General features: G+C 52.7%; 2 protein-coding genes across 11 annotated transcripts in view; one reads left to right on the forward strand and one right to left on the reverse strand.

The window, feature by feature from the left end:
* Nucleotides 1-2,427: 2,427 nt before the first annotated feature.
* On the forward strand, nucleotides 2,428-11,744 carry CHRNB2 (cholinergic receptor nicotinic beta 2 subunit). Its single transcript, XM_036824643.1, has 6 exons — nucleotides 2,428-2,741; nucleotides 3,968-4,113; nucleotides 4,302-4,346; nucleotides 4,731-4,840; nucleotides 5,636-6,608; nucleotides 9,967-11,744. Exons 1-6 carry the CDS (start codon nucleotides 2,678-2,680, stop codon nucleotides 10,135-10,137), a joined length of 1,509 nt encoding a protein of 502 aa, XP_036680538.1. The 5' UTR covers nucleotides 2,428-2,677; the 3' UTR covers nucleotides 10,138-11,744.
* A 3,887-nt stretch (nucleotides 11,745-15,631) lies between these two features.
* ADAR (adenosine deaminase RNA specific) overlaps nucleotides 15,632-21,972 on the reverse strand; it is a 36,379-nt gene continuing 30,038 nt past the window's right edge. For 9 of the 10 annotated variants that reach the window (XM_036853891.1, XM_036853870.1, XM_036853884.1 and 6 more), the window contains 6 exons: nucleotides 21,839-21,961; nucleotides 21,411-21,544; nucleotides 19,693-19,875; nucleotides 19,087-19,199; nucleotides 18,616-18,743; nucleotides 15,632-18,434 (listed from right to left, as the gene is read on the reverse strand). In XM_036853891.1, the coding sequence (XP_036709786.1) occupies nucleotides 18,197-18,434; nucleotides 18,616-18,743; nucleotides 19,087-19,199; nucleotides 19,693-19,875; nucleotides 21,411-21,544; nucleotides 21,839-21,961 (919 nt within the window). In that variant the 3' untranslated portion in view covers nucleotides 15,632-18,196. Of the gene's footprint in view, nucleotides 18,435-18,615; nucleotides 18,744-19,086; nucleotides 19,200-19,692; nucleotides 19,876-21,410; nucleotides 21,545-21,838; nucleotides 21,962-21,972 lie in introns of those variants that run through there. The other variant, XR_005020095.1, reaches the window with a different exon arrangement.

The raw sequence follows: 21,972 nt of genomic DNA on the forward strand, positions 1-21,972 counted from the left end.
TTTTGCCAGAAGGCTGATACTCCTTTATGAATCCATCACCCTGCATGGTTCTGGACCCGTCCTCCCTCCCTGGTGGATATGGAAGGGGTGTGTATGGGAGACATGAGGGAGTGAGGAAGGGTGTTCCAGTTCTCCTCGGCCACTGAGTGGTTGTGCTCGGAGGACTCACTCCCTGCCAGGCTGGAATTAAACTTGAAATAAAAGCTGGGGAATTTGAAAAGAAAAGGTAGGGGTCAAGGTGAACAGGCTGCCCTGACTGACCTGAGAGGAGCATCAGGGAGTGACCAAGGGCTTCAGGCAAGCAAAGGACTTTCCAGTCTATCAATACAGAGACAAGCAACCACTCCAGAGAGAGATTTTCATAAGAGAAGACTTTCACAGCCTTCTTCAATCACCCAGCTTCCACCAAAAGATGAAAGTACTAAGTACTATCTACATGTAAAGCTCCCTGTCTCTCTCTTTTAGGAGTTTGAATGCCTTTTAGCCACCTTTGTCTTATTGGCTTTCTCATCTTTCCAATCTCAATTTTCATCTCCATCCCCTCCAGGCTCTCAGGCATTATGAACCTCTTTCTCCTCTGTGCTTCCAAAGCACCTTGTTTATACTCTACTAGAGCAGCCACCGTATGGTGTAACAAGTCTTTGCCACCAAATTGTGATCTCCTTAATAGCTGGGACTAGGTCTTTTTGATCACTGCTTCAACACCCATACAGTAGATACCCAACAAACGTTGATCTGAATTACTGAAGGGGGTGTCTTCTTCCCATCTTGGACCCTTTTGCCAAGTGGAGTGACTATACACATTCCTTCCATTTTCCTTAAGGCTTTTATTCTCTACATCTTTTGTTGGTTCCAAGATTTCTGGAATTCTTAAGAGATGATTACATGTTTACACATGCACATGCCCTGGAGCTTGTCGTGCAGCTTTATGGCCACTTCCATGTGCATTATGGGGCCTGTAGTCATCCCACATCCTCTCCAGCCCTTTGCTGATACTTGTCTTGCTTTCCCTCCTCAATTCCAGGAAGTAAGTACATGTAAATAAATTGCTTTTGGCTGAGCTTTTAGAGAGGAATTTTCCTCTACATGTTAAAAGATTTCAGTACTATACCAGCCCTTTGCCTTATTTGCTGAGCCCTCACAATACGCCAGACACTGTGCTGGTTCATGATCTAGCAGGATAGACAGCCACCACCTTAGATTGATTTATTTACTCATTGATCATCCTCTGGAAACATGTAGCAGGGCACCTGACCTAATCTTTGGTCAGGCATTGCTTCCTTGAGGAACTGACGTTTCTGCCACGTGTACAAACTAAAGTAGAAAGTGGTTGAGGGGAAATGGGTGATAAAAGAATCAAGGAAACTGCATGTTTAAAAGGCCCTGAAGTGTGGAGGTTGGGAGGATCTTAAAGACATTGCCAAGAGGAGTGTGGGGCTGGGGGTAGTGGCCCAGAGGAGGTTGAAGAAGTGGGCAGAGATGGAATAAGACAGCGCCTTGATGTATGATAAGGCTGCTTTAGTCAGGAATCTTTTGGTTGAAAATGACAAAAATCCCCCTAAGAAAAAAGGGAAACATTTATTGGCTCAGAAGTTAAAAGTTCAGGGCTTTCAAGATCAAAGATGTCATTGAGTTTTGACACCTCTCTCTGTCTCTGTCTCATCTTTGCTTTCCTTTGTGTTAGCTTCATTCTTGGGCTGGCCTCTGTGAAATCATCCTCTGATCCCCCCTGTCACACAGAAGCCAAAGACTGGAGAGGAAGGGAATGTGGGTGACAAAGACTAATTGATAAGGGCCATTTACCTTTCCACTCTTGAAGGTCACCTTCTTTTCAGGAGATGTCCACATGTCCCCACCGCAGATCCCCTGGGGGAGGGCAGGAAGCTTGGCCTTCTACGTTGGTAGAGAAGGAAACAGGTGAGGGGATCCTGTTTCCAGACTCCAAAACTGTTTGCTTTCTTAAAATAGCAAACCTACAGCCCCCTGTCCCTTTCTCTAAGGGCCTAAAATGCATTTTCTTGGCTGCATCCTCAGCCTTCCCTGGAAGCAGGATCATTTGGGCTTGGTAAGAGAAAAGAAAGAAGGTGGGAACTCCAGAAACTCCTTCCGACTCCCACGCCCTCATTCTGGCCCTCGGTCCCCAGTGCTTAGTGGGTCCTGACCTATCTGTCTTACTCGCGCTTTCTTCCGGAGCCTTTTCAGACCCCTCCGGGGTCCTGTCCCAACGCAGGGGCTTCAGAACTCCTCCACTGTCCGATGAGCCGCCCTTCTTCCGCCTCACGCACACCCTAACTAAGCAGGACCAGCAGAAGAATACCCAACCCAGGGACCCCTTTTATTCTGAGCTCTTGCGCTTCCGCCTCCGGGGCGGAGACTCCTCCCCCTCACCGTACCAATTGTATTCCCTGGAAGAGCAGCCGGAAAAGCCTCCTCCTGCTCAGACCGGGATAAAGGAGAAGCTGGTTCCTTCTCGCAACCAGCTCTTTGAGCCCTGGGAACCGCCGTGGCGGTCGGCACTGCAGCACCAAAGGCTGCGAGCACAACCTGGGCTCAGCGCCAGCTGGTCGCGGGCGGTGCGGGAGCGGCTTCAGCACCACGGACAGCGCCCCGCCCGCGGCCCTCCGGCCTGCGGCGCGCTTCGGCAGCTCTAGGCGAGCCGGCGAGCTATGCCAGAGGCATGGCCTGGCGCTCGGGCCCCATGGCGCTGCTCCTCAGCTTTGGCCTCCTCGGGCTGTGCTCAGGTAAGGACAAGTCGCCGCGCTCATTCTCACTCAGTCTCGAAGGTGTACGGGAGGGATCCCTAAGGCGGGGAGTCTGTTAGGGGTTAGGGGAGAGACCCCTGGCACCGCAGGGAGTACCTGGGAGACTGAACTGGGAGGAGGACATACCCGAAGTGATGCTGGGAAGAGAGGGCAACCTGGGCAGGGGTGGTGGAGAGGGTGTGGGCACAGACAGGAAGGAGGGAGGGGATCTCCCCAGGCTATCTGGGGTGGAAGGAAGGGGAGAGTCTGATTGCAGCTGAGATGCCATTTGACTTCTTGTGAAACATTATCTCAAGAAAATCTACCTGGTTCAGTACCCTCCCTTGGCTCTCCATCATTTTCTGCCCCTCATATTGGACCCCTGATTTTGCTCACTCCAAAGTGGCAAGGCAGGAGGGGGAAAGAAGCAACTTCTCAACTCTCTTGTAGGGTGGACAGGAGACTCGGAAGGGAAGAAGCTCTGCCAGGCGGAGGGCCAGGCAGGAATCTCTGAGGGGGTGGGGTGCATTCGTGCAGGGTTGCAGAAGGAGATAGAGTGTGTGGTGGGGCAGGTACAAAGGGAATATACAACTAAATGAGCTTTCCATACCTGCCTACAATCTCATGAGAGGTGGGCTCCCGTAGGTGCGCAACTTGGGACTAAATATATGCCCTGACCCAGAGCTCAGGCAGCCCAACTATTCTACTCCAACCCAGTACCTTTGGGGGGAGGGGGTCACAGTCAGTCACATGTAGAGGCACATAATGTTACTTGCACACATAGATGGGCACTGACTGAGGAGAAAGGCTGTATGGTGGGACATGAATAACTGTTCCCCTTTCACCACCCTCCAGATCCTTCCTTGAATTGTAGGTATCTTCTAGGGGAAGCCATGGAGACAGAAATTTCAATTATTTTGAAACCACCCTCTGAGACCTTGCAGGAAGAGCAGGGTCTCCACTAATCCTTGCAGAATGGGTTCTTAGTGGGGGACTGTGGAGGGCTGTCTGGGCTCCTTGGTCAGTGATCTCAGAGAGGGACTTCTCTATGAGGGGCCTCCATGGGGTAACCTAAGCATTTTGCTATATCCTTAAGGATGGGGCTGTGGGAAGCTACAGCCTCCTGTTTGGGCCTAGGTTGTACCACTTGCCTAGGGAGAGTGGGATCCTGGGTGGGACCTCCTTGCCTATGTACTTACCTCTTGCCCTCCACCCACACTACCCAGGAGTCTGTGGTACAGACACAGAGGAGCGGCTGGTGGAGCATCTCCTGGATCCCTCCCGCTACAATAAGCTTATCCGCCCGGCCACCAATGGCTCTGAGCTGGTGACGGTACAGCTCATGGTATCACTGGCCCAGCTCATCAGTGTGGTGAGTGAAGGTCCCAAACTCTCTGCCCAGCTGCTGAAGTCAGCATAGCCAGAATGTGTTTGTGCTTATTCTTCTGGAGTTCCCAAGGCTTGGGGAGGTGGGGGAAGGAACCTGGGTGGTGTAGTGAGACCACAGGCTTGAGGGGTGGGGGTGGGGCACTTCTCAGCAGCTTCTCTTCTTCCCTGCAGCATGAGCGGGAGCAGATCATGACCACCAACGTCTGGCTGACCCAGGTTAGCACTCTTCCTGTCCACACCCCTGGGGGGCATGTGCTTTTCCCTCTTTAATGTCCTCAAGAGAGGCAGAAATTTATAGACTTTGGAGTCCTAAATAACTGGATTTGAATTTTGGTTCTTCTACTCACAGCTCTGTAACTTTGAATATGTTAAACTCTGCAAGATCCATTTTCTCATTTGTAAAACGTAAATTCTAATATCTTGGCTTGGCTATGCAAATTAAATGAGAAGACACTTTTGCTGGGCAGAGAAGTCACTGTGGGGATGCAATGACTTTTCAAAACTTCCTCAAGCCAGATAGACCTCCTCTTGTCCCTGTCCTTGACCTTGAGCCCCTCCCAGGGCAGAGGTTGGTGCTGCCTCCCTCTCTCCCTTTCCCAGGAGTGGGAGGATTATCGCCTCACCTGGAAGCCTGAGGAATTTGACAACATGAAGAAAGTTCGGCTCCCTTCCAAACACATCTGGCTCCCAGATGTGGTCCTATACAACAAGTAGGTGACCCTGGAGGGATGGGAAGGCTGGAGGAGACCATGGGAGTACTCAGGTCTTGGCGAAAGTAAATTAGCTCATGCTGGGGGACAGAGGGACTTTTCATTGGCAAAGACAAGTCACTACCCAGACAGACAGACCCAAACCAGTGAGGTATAATGTGGACAGCCAAGGTAACTTGGGCCATGGCCAGCTCCCTCTCAGCCAATTAGGACTCCCAGTGTTTGGAGCTGCAGTGGCATAAAAACGAGTATTGACAACCCCCAGTGCCTAAACTGATTCAAGAATAGGCTTTCCAGGAGGATTGGGGAGGGTCAACGAACTTGGAGATCCCAGTTTCTCCTCCAGGTTCCAGCCCCTCTCCTGCAATAATCCCTCTTATCTCGAAGACCCAAAGCCACTAGTCCATAGCCACTAGGGACCGTCTCCTCCTCCCACCTGCCCCTGTCCCTGTCCATTGGTTGGGGCTCCTCACTCTGGCCTCCCTGGCTCCCCTAACTTCTCCACCTTCATGTGGAGCAACCAGCTTACAGAATGCATGACAAGTGGCAGATGTGCCTCCCTTCTTCATCACCCTCTTCTGTCTCTGAGGTCTTCTGACCAGGACACCTCTTCTCCTCACCAACCCACCCAGATCCCCTTCTTGCTCAATTCCTGCTCCTCCTCCCTGTACCCCTGGATGGTTACCCTCTTCCCATATATCCCTTTGGCTTTCCTCTCTTCCCACTCAGGGCTGGGTTGATGGGTGGGGTGGAGGAATGCTTAGGCCAGGGCTGACTGCGCTCATCCCTTGGCAGTGCTGACGGCATGTACGAGGTGTCCTTCTATTCCAATGCCGTGGTCTCCTATGATGGCAGCATCTTCTGGCTGCCACCTGCCATCTACAAGAGTGCATGCAAGATCGAAGTAAAGCACTTCCCATTTGACCAGCAGAACTGCACCATGAAGTTCCGCTCGTGGACCTACGACCGCACCGAGATTGACCTGGTGCTCAAGAGTGACGTGGCCAGCCTGGACGACTTCACGCCCAGTGGCGAGTGGGACATTGTTGCGCTGCCGGGCCGGCGCAACGAGAACCCGGACGACTCCACTTACGTGGACATCACGTACGACTTCATCATCCGCCGCAAGCCACTCTTCTACACCATCAATCTCATCATCCCCTGCGTGCTTATCACCTCACTAGCCATCCTTGTCTTCTACCTGCCATCTGACTGCGGCGAGAAGATGACGCTGTGCATCTCCGTGCTGCTGGCGCTCACCGTCTTCCTGCTGCTCATCTCCAAGATCGTGCCGCCCACCTCCCTCGATGTGCCGCTTGTAGGCAAGTACCTCATGTTCACCATGGTGCTAGTCACCTTCTCCATCGTCACCAGCGTGTGCGTGCTCAACGTGCACCACCGCTCACCCACCACGCACACCATGGCTCCCTGGGTCAAGGTCATCTTCCTGGAGAAGCTGCCCACGCTGCTCTTCATGCAGCAGCCGCGCCACCGCTGCGCCCGCCAACGCCTGCGCCTGCGGCGGCGCCAGCGCGGGCGGGAGGGAGCCGGCGCCCTCTTCTTCCGCGAAGCCCTGGGGGCAGACTCCTGCACGTGCTTCGTCAACCACGCGTCTGTCCAGGGCTTGGCTGGGGCCTTCGGCTCGGAGCCGGCGCCGGCAGCCGGCCCCGGGCGCTCTGGGGGGCCGTGTGGCTGCGGCCTCCGGGAGGCGGTGGACGGCGTGCGCTTCATCGCGGACCACATGCGGAGCGAGGACGACGACCAGAGCGTGAGTGAGGCGCGGGGACTCGGGCGTGGGATGCGGGCTGCAGGGCCCTCGGTACCTGCGCAGACAGACACCGAGGAGCTAACGGGAGTGCAGGATGTGGGCAGTGAGAGTCCGGCCGGGGCCTGTGGGCCTGGGCGCTGGCGTGGCCTCTTCTCTGACTTCCGGGAGGCGGCACCGCCTAAGCTGCAGTTGGTACAGGATGACCTTGCGGCTTCCTGAGGACTAGTATCCAGAGCAAAATGCCTCAGCTGGGGCATCGTGAGTGTCGTTAGTGTTGGGAGGGTGGCCAGGAAGTGGAGGAGGCCCTTCTGGGTTTGCAGCTGGCCCGTGGCTCTGACCCCAGACACCCTCTCTGCCGCTTGTACTCCCGAGCCCATGTTGTTAACCTGCAGCTCTTAGCACAAATGGAGATGAGTCCTTTGTGTGCCCCGCGTCGGGGGGCAAAATTGAGGGCAGTAGAAAGTGTGTATGGGAGGGGTGGGGGTGGTTAAGAGGTTCCACCAGCTGCTGGGAAGAGCAAAGAGTCCCAAAGCAATATCCTTTTCCTGCTCTTCTGGGTCCTCAGGGGATGCCCTTGTGAAATATTTATGGAGGTGGGGGCAGGTGGAGGCGAGGGTTTTTAAGACCCACCCTGAGCTTTCTGCACACTGGGATCTTTCTGCAGTGACTCCCAGAAGGGGAACACTGAGCCAGGGGATGGGGGGGAAGATGGTGGGTTGACTTCCCCCCACTTTGGGCTGTGGCTGGCCCCATCTGGCAATCAGTCTTTGGGTACCTGGCTGGTTGCAGGCTGTGGCTCAGCTGTTGCTCTGGTGACTGGCCATGTTTCCACTGGATTGCAGCCATTCCGGCTTGGGGGATGAGGAAGGGTGGGCTCCTGCACTACCGGTTTTTTTTTTTGGTGGGGGGGATGCTTCAGAGCCTGGTGTTTCTATTCCCTGGGAGGGCAGGAGCTGAGGCTTGAGCTAAGGAGCAAGTTATGGTCCTGAAGGAAGAAGAGAGGGACCAAGTCATGAGGAACTGGGGCGGGAGCCTCAGAGGTGGCTGAGGCCAAGTGGGAGATGCCGGTGGTGCATGCAGGGGGTTGACCGGCTGCGTCACTGCCTCCGCCTCCCCCACTGCAGTCCACTCATGTAATGTGCATTTACTGAGTTAGGTGATGAGGATGCAATGACCTACTTGGATGCTTCACAGGCATCTCAAACTTAACATGTCCAAAACTGAGTGCTTAATCTACATCCCCACCACCAACTTGCTCCTCCTCCAATCTCCCCATCTTTTAGTAAATGACATCACCATCCACCCAATGGTTTAGACCAAAAACCTGCAGTCATCCTTGACTCCTCTCTTTCTTACGTCCCCCACCATCCAAATCATCAGAAGTCCTGTCCTATGGAACCAACCTCCAAAGTGATTTTCAGCTTCCTTCTTTATTCACCATCTCCATGCTGCCTCCCTGGCTGTAGGCCTCTATCAGCTCTTGCCTGGACCAGGGCAGAGACTCCTAATGGTCTCCCTGATTCAGTTCTTGTGCTTCTCCATCCAAACACACAATGTCTCCTGCTCACTTTGTGCCATCTCTCCCCTGCTCAGGTCACTGGCTTATCTGCTCAACTGTTCTAAGCCAGCTAAGCTCTTTCCTGACTCAGGACCTTTGCACATATTGGTCCCTCTGTTTGGAATGCCCTTCTTTTTTTCCTTTTAAAAATTATTATTACTATTATTAATTTTTGCACTACTGTTTGAGGGTAAGTTGTGGACATAGTGATCCTTTATCCCAAATACCTCAGCTTTTCTCTCCTAAGAACAGAGATATTATCTTGCATAACCCAGGCTCAGTGATGAAATTCAGGACATTTAGCATCAATACAATACCTTTATCTGATATAAAGTCCATACTAACATTTTTTCAGTTGTCTCAGTAATGTCCTTTGTAGCATCTCCCCCACTTCAATCCAGGATCTTGAATTCCACTTAGTTGTTCCGTCTCTTTAGTTTCCTTCAATCTGGAACTGTTCCTCAGCTTTGTCTTTCATGGCATAAACATTTTTGAAGGGTACAGACCAATCGAAGATCCCTCGGTTTGGGTTTGTCTGATTGTTTCTGATTGTTTCAGCTGGCTCCTTCTCACTTATCAGATCTTAGCTTAAGGTGTCACCTCCTCAAAGAGGCCTCCCCAGATCACACCCTGAATTATATCTCCCCCTCCATTTCTCTATCCTTTGTTTCCATATAAGCACCCACCAATGTGTAATTATTTCATTTTTACTAATTTTGTGTCCATCTCCCTCAGTAGAGTGTAAACTGCAGGATGTGTTTGTCTTGCTCTCAGTCACATCCCCAGTGCCTAGCATGGTGCCAGGTACATAGGAGGCACAAGGGTGACACGAATGAGTCATTATTCAGCTGCTGACTAAAGGAAGGTGCACAGTGCCTCTTCCCATCCCCCCGGCTGGCTGGGCTACAGATGAACACGTGTACAAAGGTCCAGACTCAGGCCGGAGTGGAGCAGCTCTGAGTGGAGGCCAGGCCTCCTGCAGGCCCTGTGACTGGCTCCCAAACCCACAGAGGTTATTTTCTTCTGGACGGGTTTGTTTACACCTGAGATCTAGTCCTCACCCTCTGGGGCTGTTGGATGGGGCTCCCCAGGCAGTCATATAAGGAGTGAGGCCTGCAGAGGCAGCCATTCATTCACTAATTCAACACCCGTTTACCGGAACCCTGTGTTTGAGATGCTGGGATTACAAAGATGAATCAAATCGGGTCCCTGTAGTTTAGGAGCTCATAGCTTAAGTGGCGGGAGGCGGGCGGGGAGGAAGGAGGGGACAGGCATACAAATTGAAATGACAATACAGTGCAGTAAAAATACCGTGATAGAGACGTGTACACAGTGCTGAGGGAACCCAGAGGAAACAGTGGTTCATTCTCATCAGGGGGATCAGGGAAGCCTTCATAGAAGAGGTGACATTTGATTTAGGCTTTGAAGGATTTGTAGGAGTTCACAGGTAGAGATAAGGAGGACTGGAATTCTAGACCAAAAGGAAACCCAAAGGCACAGAGACCTGAGAGGACAGACTGGAGTTTGGTAAGGCTGGGTCAGAGGCTGGAAGATAGGTGGTTGGCTCATATTTGTCATGGGTGGGTCTTGATTTTAGACTTGGGAGTTTGGGTGGCTGCTGAAGGCAGTGGGGCCACTGGAGGCTTTTAAGCAGGCAAGACTGGGGCCATGCTTTGCAAAGGTCACTCTGGGGTCGTGGAGTGAGAGGAGTGATGTGTGGTGGAAGCTGCTTCTCCCTGATCCACTCCCCTCCTGTATCATGTGATTGATACCTGGGTCTCCTTCCTCTCCTCTGTCCAGGTGAGTGAGGACTGGAAGTATGTCGCCATGGTGATCGACCGTCTGTTCCTTTGGATCTTTGTCTTCGTCTGTGTCTTTGGCACCATCGGCATGTTCCTGCAGCCTCTCTTCCAGAACTACACCACTGCCACCTTCCTCCACGCAGACAACTCGGCTCCCAGCTCCAAGTGAGGCCCTCCCCAGCTCCATGCTCCTTCACCCCTCTGTTGTACAGTAGTTTTGGGTCGAGGAGGGATGAGTGAGCTACCAGGAAGAGGGGCGCTGCCCCCACAGACCCATCTTTTCACTTCACCTGGAGCCCGCGCCCCCGCCAGCGCCCACCTGGAGGCTGGACCAGCTGCGCCGTGTTCTGTCTGCTCTCCTCCTCCTCTTGTGCCAAGCCAGGCACTAGTGCTGCTGGTTGAGCATGAAGGCTGAGAAGTGGAGGATGGAGTGGTTGGAGCCTTCCACCCTGAGGAAAGTGTGATGGGGAAGGGGACAAGAAGGGGACAGAACCATCGGCTGCCTCCAAGTCATGGGAAAAGGGAGGAGCACGGGGGCGAGACAGGGGCTCCGACTCTGTGCTGGGCTGGCCTGACACAATGGCAGCTCAGAAGGGAGGAGCAAGGGGAGAGGGGCCTGGGTGTGACCTGATGTCTGTCCCTGCTTAAGTGGACAGCAGCTAGCTGGGTGGGCCTCACGGCAGGCAGGGGTTCCTGCCCAGAGGTTAGCCTGGAGCTGAGGTCGGCATCCTGAGCGAGGCTTCCAGCCCAGTCCCACAGCCCCTTGCTTCTAAGGGGCCCAGAGCTCAGGCCCAGGTCCCCTTCTCCCAGTGAAGATTCTCCCTAGACTTCCTTTCTTGCTCAGGCCAGGGTGTGGGGGGGCAAGGCTGGGTATTAGGGGAGCCTCGGAGTTCTGAATCTTTGGGTGACCTGCTTGGAGCTTAAGGGCCAAATTCTTGAACTGTGTGAGTTCAAGTTCACAGGCTGTTCCTCGGCCACAATTTGAACCCACTGGTCATTGGAATGAGTAAACTAAGGACGTTAGCTTTAAGCAGACCCAGCCCTCTTGCCTGCAGCAGAGCAGGCCGGGCAGGAGAGGGCTGCCTGTGGAGGCCAGCCCAGCAGGGTGTGAGTGGCCAGAACTCTGCCACATCAGCATGGCTCCTGCCCCCCTACTTCTGTTCCTGGCTCCATCCCTCCTGCTCTGGCTCCTCCTCTTCCCCCGCCCAACCAAACCTGAGCAGGGTTGAAGCAGAACTTCGGAAGGACAGGTCTGCTACTGCCGGTCTGCACAGCGGACTGTACACAGAGCCCAGCCTTCGGCTTCCTGTCCTGTGGGTCCCTGGAGGGTGTATCCCGACGCTGCTCCCAGGGGCCAGCTGGAGGCCACCTTGCCTGTTAGCCCAGGAAACAGACCTCTTCAGGGATCACCTGCCCTGGCCCCCGCCACGTGACTGGCTCTGATCTGTGGTCCCAGGCTGGCCTCAGTGCTGGGCCAGCGGGGTCACAGAGGCGTCCGTCTGCCAAGCGCACCTGAGGGGCCTGCCCGACACACCGTGCTATTCTCTGGGGCCTGGCTGGACGCCTGCTTCTGCAGGCACCTCGGAGGTGGGGAGACAGCACAGGCACAGAGCGCTGGACAGGGCGCACAGTCTGAATTCTGGTCCCCGCTCTGCCACTTACTCTCAGCCATCCTGAGCAAGTCTGGCTAGGCCTCAGCTTCCTCATCTATAAATCGGGGATAGTAAGGCCCTCTTCGTGGGGTTGTTGTGAGGCAGGAGTGATGTATGTGGAAAAGCCCAGGGCTCTACCTGGCGTAGAGTAGATGCTTCGTGAATGTCAAGTCTGAGAGGTGGTCAGAGTCGACGGGTATGGGCTCACCTGCCTTGTCATGTCACTCTTCCTTCCAGACCCGTCCATACCCTGGAGCAGATAGCCCCCGGAAACAGGGATGGGGTCTGGGGGAGCTGGAGCCGGAGAGGAGCAACACAGGGAATGCTGGGGTGAGCCTAACAGGGGGGCTGCCCTCTGGAGCCTCTTCAGCAAAGGTTCGTTCCATTCCTGGGCTAAGCTCAGGCTCCGGCCTCCCTTCTGGATCGGCTCCTCCTGACACAGGTGTGTGCCCAGGCCCCCAGGTGATCTGGTCTCGTACTGGCTGTGGAGGAACGCCACTGGGACGTGAAGCCAGCAGCTGTGAGAGATGTGCCTCAGCGCATTTCCCCACCTGCCGGAATGGGCTGGCAGACATCTCTTCTGGGGGGTGAGTGTCTCGGCACCATGGAGACTCCCTTCTTCTAGAACAGCAAATGGAGAGTTGCCTGTATTATGGCTGGACCCACCTCGGACTCAGCCCTGAGGAAACATCCCGGAACCTGAAACAGCTAATGAAAAGGAACCCTCCCTCTGAAGGGTAGGTGCTGGCCTGAGGCCCTCCTGCCCAGCTCTCCCGTGTTCCTCGCCAGGGTCTAGGCTGCTAGGGCGGCCCCATCAGCTGTTGCTGTGGCTGGACTTGCTTTCAGTACTTCCTGCAATTGGCTGTTGTCCAAGGAAGTCACCAGACAGTGCCAGAGGGGCTGCTGGAGAGCAGCTTGTCCAACTCCTCGCCACGGCCCCCCCGACACACGGGGAAGTGGAGGCCCAGAGGTTGTTTGCTGGCTGACCTTGTGCAAGCACTTAACTCTCAACTTGCTCATCCTCATCTGTGACATGGGGGTGACAGCTGGCCGAGGGTTACAGCAAGGATGGGAGGGATTGATGGAAGGGGTTAACCAGGCAGGGTCCCTGGGGCAGTACCATTCCCTCCATCTCTGGGTGCAGCCCCTAGGGGACCACGCCAGTGGGGAGGAGGGGAGGACGGGTGGAGGAAAGAGGGCTCAGGCAAGGTGTTACCACGTGTCAGTACAGATTTTGACCCCTCAAGGGCGTTGGGAAGCTTTGGAGAACCAGTCTCTTCTACTCTTGGGTCCTCCGTCCTCTTCTCTTGGTGTTGTCAGGGAAGCCTCTTGGCCCCTTCCATGGGGTGGGGCAGGGCATCTCTGGAGAGAATGGGGTACCCAACTGAGCTCCAGGCCAGGACTGAAGGCCCCAGATCTGAAGAGGGAGGGAGACATACTGGATTGGCACCCAAGCAAGGTGGGCTTGGGAGAGGGCAGTGAGGAAACAGTTGGGATCATCTCCATCCGAGATGAGAAGGCCACAGGCCATCTGAGAACCACTTTTTGTTTGAAAAAGAGGGTATGAGAGACTGCTTCTGACGGCCGGAACTGCGGCAGGAGGAAGGCAGTCTCCTGGCAGTGAGGTGTCTAATAACTGGAACAGCTGGTACTAAGTTATTGTAGATTTAAAAGCAAACAAGACACGGGCAGCCCCCAGCTGGCATTTCTGTGGAGGAAGGCTATCTGTGCAGAAAGGGCAAGGTCATTTCCCTCTAAGGAAACAGGGAGGATGTGGGGCTTTGACTCCTGTTCTGCTTCTCCTCCCAATCCCAGTATTAGCTGCTGTGCACAGTGGCCTGCTCTGGGCCAGTTGCTTCAGATACACTGTTTACCCCTCACTGTCCTGCAGGGAAGGGGCCCCTGTTGACAGAAGAAAAATGAGGCACAGAGAGACCAAGAGATAGCTGGTGAGTAGTGCTGGACCTGAAACCCAACACTGATCCCAGAGTCCACGCTCTCTGTGGCCTTTGAGGCAGGGAGGAGGACAGCTCCTTGGGAGGGAAGTGAGGGGCATTCAGTGTCTTCTCTGAATTCTCTCCCCGCTCAGTTCCAGCCGTCACCCTCTGCTTGTAGGCAGAGTTGGGCTGGAGTCACAGCATCCCTCACAAGCCAACTGGTGCTGGCCAGTCGCCCACCCAGACTAGACAGAGAACAAGCAGCCACCCTTCAGTATTCATCCCAACAGGTCTCAGAGGTCAGTGTGACAGTCACATGGTTCCTAAGGGACTGTCGGTCTAGGAATCATTAGAACACCTCACTCACCCACCTGCAGTGCCCCCATCTCTCCCACACTGGCCTCGGCTGCCCCCGTCTGTGCTCCTGGAATATTTGCACTGACCTAGCCCACTCCAGGCCAGACTCATTAGGAACTCAAGATTCTCATAAAGAAAGCTGTTTCCAAAGACGTCTTATCTCTCTGTTACATCTGGGGGGCGGAGGTGGGGACGGGGGCTGGGGGGTGGGGAAATCCTCTCGGGCCAGGGTTGGTGAATAAGGGAAGAAGGGAGAATACTGGGGAAACTGGACTCATGAGAGGTTAAACACATTGCAAGAATCCAAAGAAAAGATCAGTGGTAAAATCAATGATTGTGATTTGTGGCCTGACAAGTCCATTCATCAGATGGAAAAGATAGGGCCAAATGGCTGGGCCTAGAGTAGACAGAGCCCAGAAATAGCTCCTGGGGAGGCCCTTTGTAAAGAAGGGGCCCTAGAGGACAGGGCAGAGGTGAGGCCTGGTCTCCTGGAGGGATGGCCGGGGACTCCTCTCACAGCCCCTGCACTCTGGGAAGTCAGGGCTGTCTGTGGAAGGCACTCCTGCTCCTGGAACATGGGTTTGACCCAGGCCCACATCCTGGAAGCAGTATTAAATGATGGGCCCCTGAGACGAAATGTAGGGTGAACAGCAACTGAAATGCTGAGCTGAAGAAAACCCCTCTTGTGCTCCCGTGGGGTAGCCTTGCTTCCCAGCCCACCCAGAGCTGGGTGGCAGGGGGACAGTCTTACGTCATGCACTCACTGTAGGTATGGAAGAAACGGTCCATTTTCCACAAAGCCTGGATACTACATTTCCCTCCAGGTGGGACCAGATGCCTGAGAACAGAGAGGACAGAGATGCTCGAGGCTCCAGGAACCTCATGGTAGGCGGAGACATTGTCCTTCACTGTCAAAACTGTCCAGCTCACCAGGTACTGTATTTCAACAGACTGTGACCGACACCCATGCAGAGTTCTGGCCCTTATTTAATGTGCCCCCCAAACATGTCGCTGGCCCTCCTGGCCTCAGTTGTTCCATCTGTATAGTGGATGAAGAGGGAGGTTTCATTGCGACTTAGGAAGCCTCACTGTCAAATATTTTGTGTCCTCTGGTATGGTATTTTTACAAGGTCAAGGAAGAGTCTTGTAGAAATCCTGGACTAAACTGCAATCTGGAAAGTGGTGCATTCTCTTTGAAATCAAGATGGAGAAATATTCTGGATGCCATCTATGAAGTAAAAAGCAAATGGCCTGTCTCCTAAGACTGCAGCCAAGCCAGTTCTGGTCCAGGCTGCAACTTGCACCTCCCTGCAGGCAAAACAGCTGCGAGTGGAAGGCTGTAGAAACCCCTCAAGGAGAGCTGGAGTTGCATGTGTGATTTGTGATGTGGTCTCAAGGGACGCTTTCCTACTCTGGGCCTTGAAATCTTGTGCAGCAAGTCTCTGGGGACAAAATGTTTGATGGTCGGAACTGATGGGGAAGGGGGGCTGTGGACCTGGGGAAGTAATTAAAGGTTGTCTGATGTACTCCAACACACCAGACACAAACCCACCTCCCAGGCAGGCCCTTGGAAATGGCTCCTCTCTGCTGGCTGAGGGAGACCCTCTCCTCAGGTTCTGTGTCAGATGCAGCTGGTGCTGTTGCCAGAAATCCCAGGACCACGGCTCCCTCTGTCCCCACTTTCTCACCCCGCAAGAAACCAAGACTTGAGGTTTTCTAACAATTAAGATTCTTCTCTTTTTTTTATTTATGAGGAATGTATATTGTTAGTCACTTTTACCAAGGGACACATAAAAGTGGAATCATAAAACTGACTGCACCCATCGTGGCACCCAAGTCTACGCTTGGGCTCTTCCCCACTCTGCTCTTGGAGTCACTACCAAGACCCCAAAAACCAGCAAAATCCCTTCAACGTGAGTAAAGGAAATAGCTTGAAGCAGTGACAGTTTTTACAAGTGATTATTCAAAGAATGCACAATAGCCACAGTTCAGACAAATCAACTACAAAGATCATTAAAAAGAAAAGAAAAAAAGCTGGGGAGAAGGTCTTGCTTACTAAAAACAAAGATTGGACGAAAAAGTGAAGAGAACACTCTAGGTGGGAGTTCTGCCTCTGTCCCATGTGACTCAGAGGGGCAGGGGTGGGCGCGGCCGCGCAGGGCCTGACACAGGCTTGTTTCCAGCAGATGCATGGGTACAGGGAAGCCTTGCTCTCTCCCTACAGCAGAAACTGAATACTGTAAGTTCGCTAGACAAGATCTTGGGGCAAGCAGGGGCTCTGACCTTTTGAGAGCACCCGTGCTCCCGGTTAAAGAAGAGGCAGCCGAGTCTGAGCTCTGCAGGAGATTCCAATGCCCAAGACGGTCCACAGGGGCCGAACATGCCGAGCAATCAGTAGGTGATACCCTCCAGCCTGAAGAACCAGGGAGATGAGCTGCCTCCTGGGGCAGGACTGATTTTGTGTGCCATCAGGAGATTCACAGGACTGAGGGGCAGGCCCCTTCCACCCCAGAAGACAGGCACTGTTTCCCTCCTAGTTCCTTGGGACACTTTGGTGTTCTGCAAAGGTATCCTTAATGTATTTAAAGACTTACGTTTTCTCACTTTGGTCAAAAGTACAGAGAGAACGGTAGCCACAAGAATAAATGTGTGGATGCAGATGTATCCACTGCTGAAGAGGTGGGACAGACAGGGGGTTCACTACTCGGTAGCTGGCGGGTGTGGGGGAGGATGGAAAATCATCTGAGGGCACTGGCTCGGCATGTTCACAGATAATGATAGAGGAATCATCCAGAGGAAAGAGGCTCAGGCCTGGAGGTGGCAGGGCCTCTGTACTTTCCTTGAGCATGTCTGGCTGGCTTAGGCCCAGAGCCAGACTCCACAGAGAGTCGAAGGCTCTGACAAGAGTCCACAGTACCTTGAGGGGTAGACCAAGGGTCCCATCTCAGAGTTTTAGGACAACCTGCCCTTTCACCTAGAACTACTGTTGAATGTCAACCCTATAAAGATTCCCTAGCAGGCAGGGAGACCTCAGGTCTGTGACCCGCCCACAAACAACCTTCTGAAGCTATCAGGCAAAACAAAAGCACTTGGTTAATCAATGGAAAATGACATCTGACTTCTAAATCTGTGCAATTACAGGTTATCTGTAGCTGTTAGGAATCAACATTTACGGCATTCTTTTTAAAACTCCCAATTTACCCATGATTTAGTCACCTTCCCTTGGTGTCACTGTCATAAGAAACATGCTGGGTGGAACAGTGATCTGACCCAACATGATTTTTTGCCCTTATTCCTGCTAGGTCCTGATTATCTGAGCAGAGATGATTTACCCTCTAGGATTTATCCTGGGTTTTTTTCCTACCAGTTGGTTGGGGTCTATGGCGCTACTTCCCCCATTGGTAGGACAAATTCCTAGCAATGCTTTAGGAGGGACAGCTGGGAGCTTGGCAACATGCCAAGATATGTCTGCTTCCCCAGGAAGTGGTCTGTGTCACCCCTGCAGGGCAGACTTTCCCTATTGCTCGGGCAATTCCTTTAGCCCCGTCCGGCTGGTCCCAGCCTTCCCTGCCACCTGGGGAAGGGATGCACTTCCCAAGCAGCAGCCTTCCCTGCCTCTTGGCCCCTCCCAAGCCAGCTAAAGTGCACAATCCGAAGATCACTGAGCATTATCTGCAGATTCTGATCACGCTTGGCACTGGTAACAAGCTGACTGCCGTTTTAAACTCCTGCCCTTACAAATGTTTCACCAAATTGTTTAAGTTCATCTCTTTACCCTCTTGGAGGAAAAGGTAAAACTTAATGATCATGAAGGAATCTCAGAAGGGGAGGAGGGGAAGCAGAGGGGCCTCAGAATCCACAAATGAAAAATCATCAGTCCCTGGCATGATTCACACTGTTGACTGGAACCTAATCGAGACCACAAGAGGTCAGTGTAGCAAACACAGAGGGAACGGAAACAGGAAAAAACGAAGAAGGAAGAGGAAGTGGGAGCAAAGAAGGAACAACCCCTTCTCTCTGCCCTTAGGTCTCTACCCCTCTGCTTGGGAAAAGAGAAGGGGGATGGCTAGACCTGGGCTAGTAATCCCAAAGAAAGCAGGAAAAACAGGAACCCAAAGTTCTCAGTGTTACCAATTGTGGTTCCATTTAAAAAACAAAACAAAACAAAACAAAAAAAAAGGAAACCAAAAACCAAAAACCCTTGACCAATGCGATGAGGAATGCTACGACCTCTCTCTCACCCCAGTGTGAAACACCCTGACCCATCAGTCACCGGATCACACTACACTGGGCAGAGGTAAAAATTCTTCTCCTCCTGGGGTTTGCTTATCCAGTTCCCGTAGCCCATGTCCTTCAGACTTTTTTTGAAGTAGTTCTTGGCTATCTCGTAGTCACGGGCAGCTCTCTTGGCCTCACCATAGGAGAGTCTAAGTAGATCCCTGCGGTACCGGAAGGAGCAGAGCTTCTTGAATAGAAGGAAAATGTTCTTTTTGGAGACCCGGGATAATTCATTCCGTGGCCTGGAGAAACGAAAGCACTCACTGTTCACCTGGGATGGAATAGGTGGAGACACTGGTGGGGGGATGGCGCAGGGGTGCGTGTGGCAGCTTTTAAGCTCCGGTGTTTGGCAACATGACACCCCCTTGGGGCTCAGGCCAGGACGCCTGGCTCTGCTTTTGCTGTGCTCTCCCAGCTCCTTACCCATCCACGGTGCCTCTGGTCCCATCTAGGATCTCTAGGTCATAGCCGTCAGCCAAACACCAGTTGACGCTTGTCTCCTTGGTCTTCCCGGATTGCCTCTTGGAATCGTATACACTGACTCGGCCAACCTAGGAATTCCAGGAGTGATGGGAGAAAGATGGAAACCTTTCAGGAAAAAGCTTCTGAAGCAGGGACTCAAGACTCACAGGAAAGAGGGAGTTGTGGGGTCATGATCTTTCCCCCTTATCTAGGATTCTGTTTGGCTAAGACTCAGACGTACTAACTCCACCTCAATTCAAATGGATTCCAGCCTAAAAGAAGGAAAGCCCTTGGCATTCAAGAGGAGGAAAGGGTAAGTTCTGGGGAAACGAACTAAGGCTCCCCTTGCCCACACTGTACGTTTTTGCTCTGCTGATAGGATTACTTGAAAAGGAGAAAACGTCAAGGGAAAAATGGATGGGGTTATAGCACCTTGGGGTGGTTGACAATGAAGGGATGTCGGAGTCCATCCTCAAACGCACTCCCATCTCTTGTCACACGACAGCAAATGGCACGGGTCAGATGCCCTTGGCTGAAAAGGTAACCTGGGTACAAAAAAGAAATGCACACACCTGTGTTTGCACCAAATGCTGTGAAGCGGCAGAGGCATGTGGGGAGTGTGAGGGTACAGACAGAATTGTCAAGACAGAGAATCAACTCCCTACTTAGGAAGCACCTTCTAACTGTGGCTGCCCAGGATATACAGGGATCATCAAACATTTAAGCACAATACATAAGGTTCCAGGTAAGGCCAAGGGCTGAGGAGAGCAAGGAAACTCAGACACTGCAGTTTTAAGCTGCTGTGTTTCTTTACTCATCTTGAAAAGACTTGGCTGGCATGTCGTTACCTAGGCTCACTGCCTAAACCAATCTTCCCATCACAGCAGACCAGACACTCAGAATCAATCACTAACCACTGAATCGAGCACGCTTTCAAAAGGGGAGACATCATGTTAGCACCTGGCAACGAAGCATGCGGTTTGCTGGGATTTGGGCACCAAAATGACAGTCGTTTCAGCTCTGAAGACAGGTCCTTACCCAGTGTGACGGACTTGAGATACACAGGCTGCAGGAAGTGGGTCAACAGCGCCCCCTGCAGGCCGAGCACGTTCCAACGCAGGATCTTGTCACTACAGGACATGGTTCGGAGTCTCTCCCCCAGCCGAATGCCGTCCCACGTGGGCACAATGTCACTGGACTCCACTGGGATTGTGCCTTCTCCTGGATAAGAGACTTGGGTCAGACCCGCAGGGGCCCTTGGACCGAGCCCCTCTCTGGCGTGGTGTTTCTGCTCCTTAGACTTGGGCCAGATGCTACTCACTCATTCGTTCTTCATATATTTCATAGCACCTACTATGTGCTCGGCACTAGGCTTGGTGCTGGGAAACAATGGTGAGCAAAACCAAATAAGATCCTTGCCTTCCTAGAACGTTTATGGGAGTGAGGGGATAGAAAGGGAACGGAGCAGGCACTAAACACGTAAGTCAACACACATAAGAATTCTAGATGGTTCTGAGGGAGCTATGATGGAGGACAGCCAGGGGAACCTCCTGGGATAGGACTGTCAGGCGGGCTGAGACACGAAGGAGGAGAAGGAACAGCTGAGAGTGTTTCAGACACAGAGAAGAGCAAAAGCAAAGGCCCTGAGGCAGCAGGGGGTTTAGCTGTTGAGAGAGCTGACAAAGAGCCAGTGTGGCTGAAGCACAGGTGAGTGGCACGTTTTGCTTTTATGTGAAGTGTGGTGGGAAACCACTATAGGATGGTGGGCTTTTTGTTTTTAGTGAGCTTTACTGAGATATATTCACCCATTTAAAGCATATACTTCAATAATTTTTAGTATATTCACGGAGTTGTGCAACCATCACCACAGTCAATTTTAGAACATGTCATCACCCCCAAAAGAAACCTCCTATCCGTTAGAAGTCAGTACTTCATTCCTTCTCATGGACAAATAATATCCCATTGTATGGCTAGAACTCATTTTGTTTATCCATTCATCAGTTAGTTGATGGACCCTGGGGTTGTCTCCACTTTTGGGCTATTATGAACAATGTTCCTATGAACGTTCCTGTATTGGTTTTTGTGTGGATGTATGTTTTCATTTCTCTTGGGGATGGTCCTAGGAGTGAGTTGCTGGGTCATATGGTAGCTCTGTGTTTACACTTTAGGGTTTTGAGCAGGGAAGTGACATGATCTGTGTTTGAGGGTCACTCTGATAACTGTAGAAGGATGGCCTGAAGGGAACAGGAGTGGATGTGAGGAGACAGTAGGAGACATTAGAGGACAGTGGAGGAGGGGGCGCTGGCAGACATGGTGGAGAATCAGCAGCCAACTAGTCGGGAGGGGGCCCGGGCACTTGGCGTCCTCCTGTCAACGCCTCAGGCTTGGTTCTGCATCATTTTATTTCCATTTTCTCCAATCTTCCCTGAGGTGATCCCATCCATTTCCATCGCTATAAAGATCAACCATAGGAGGATGACTCCCAAACTTTTATTTCCAGCCATTTCTCTCCTCTGAGCTCTAAGTGGGTACTTCTGCCTCCTATTTGATTTGGAGATCTCCCCAGCTACCTAATTCAAAATGGAATCTTGATCTTCCTACAGATCTTCTCTGACCTACATCTTCCCTCTCCCTGGAAACAAGACCCTGGTACCTCAACAACTAATGGCAAAAACCTGGCAGTTGTGCCCTGGCTCTGTGACGGGCCTGGGGCTTTGCAGAGCCTTTTTGTGGGAGAGGGAGGACGTGTCACTCACCGTTCTCTACCTTGGTGCGGAGCTTGCCTTGTTTGGGATTCTCAAAAACAGGGTAGTGGCGGGAGTCTGTGCTCTCCACAGCACGGTCGCTGCAGGACTTGTCAAAGAGGGCGCCGTCGCCACATGGGGCTGTGCTGCAATACAGGGGCGTCTGTTAAAACCCACCTGTGCAGATGTATCTCTCCAGTTTCCTGGGGCTCAAGGACAGCTTGATGTGGGAGACACAAGGGTTTTTTCTGAAGCCTACTACGGGCTACCGGAGTGGGTAGAAGCACATGTGAGCCACTCCACACTGGGGCGTGGACCTCAAACAGAGTCAAGTGTGGCCCATCGAACAAGCTCTGATTTACGGACCAGGAGAGCATTCAGATACCCAGCTCTGGAGGCCTGGCAGGGCTGGCTCTGGTGGCCACAGAGACTGTACAGACCTGATATAGAGATGGAACGACACGGTCTTTTTTATTTGGAGCTTTTCTCCTCCCTTAGCAGGCTCAAATATACTATCCTTCGCAGTCTGGGGGTTGTACTTCATTAACTCGCTGTAGAGAAACCTACAAGAAAA

Source organism: Balaenoptera musculus, chromosome 1, assembly GCF_009873245.2.
Source record: "Balaenoptera musculus isolate JJ_BM4_2016_0621 chromosome 1, mBalMus1.pri.v3, whole genome shotgun sequence".
Taxonomy (NCBI): domain Eukaryota; kingdom Metazoa; phylum Chordata; class Mammalia; order Artiodactyla; family Balaenopteridae; genus Balaenoptera; species Balaenoptera musculus.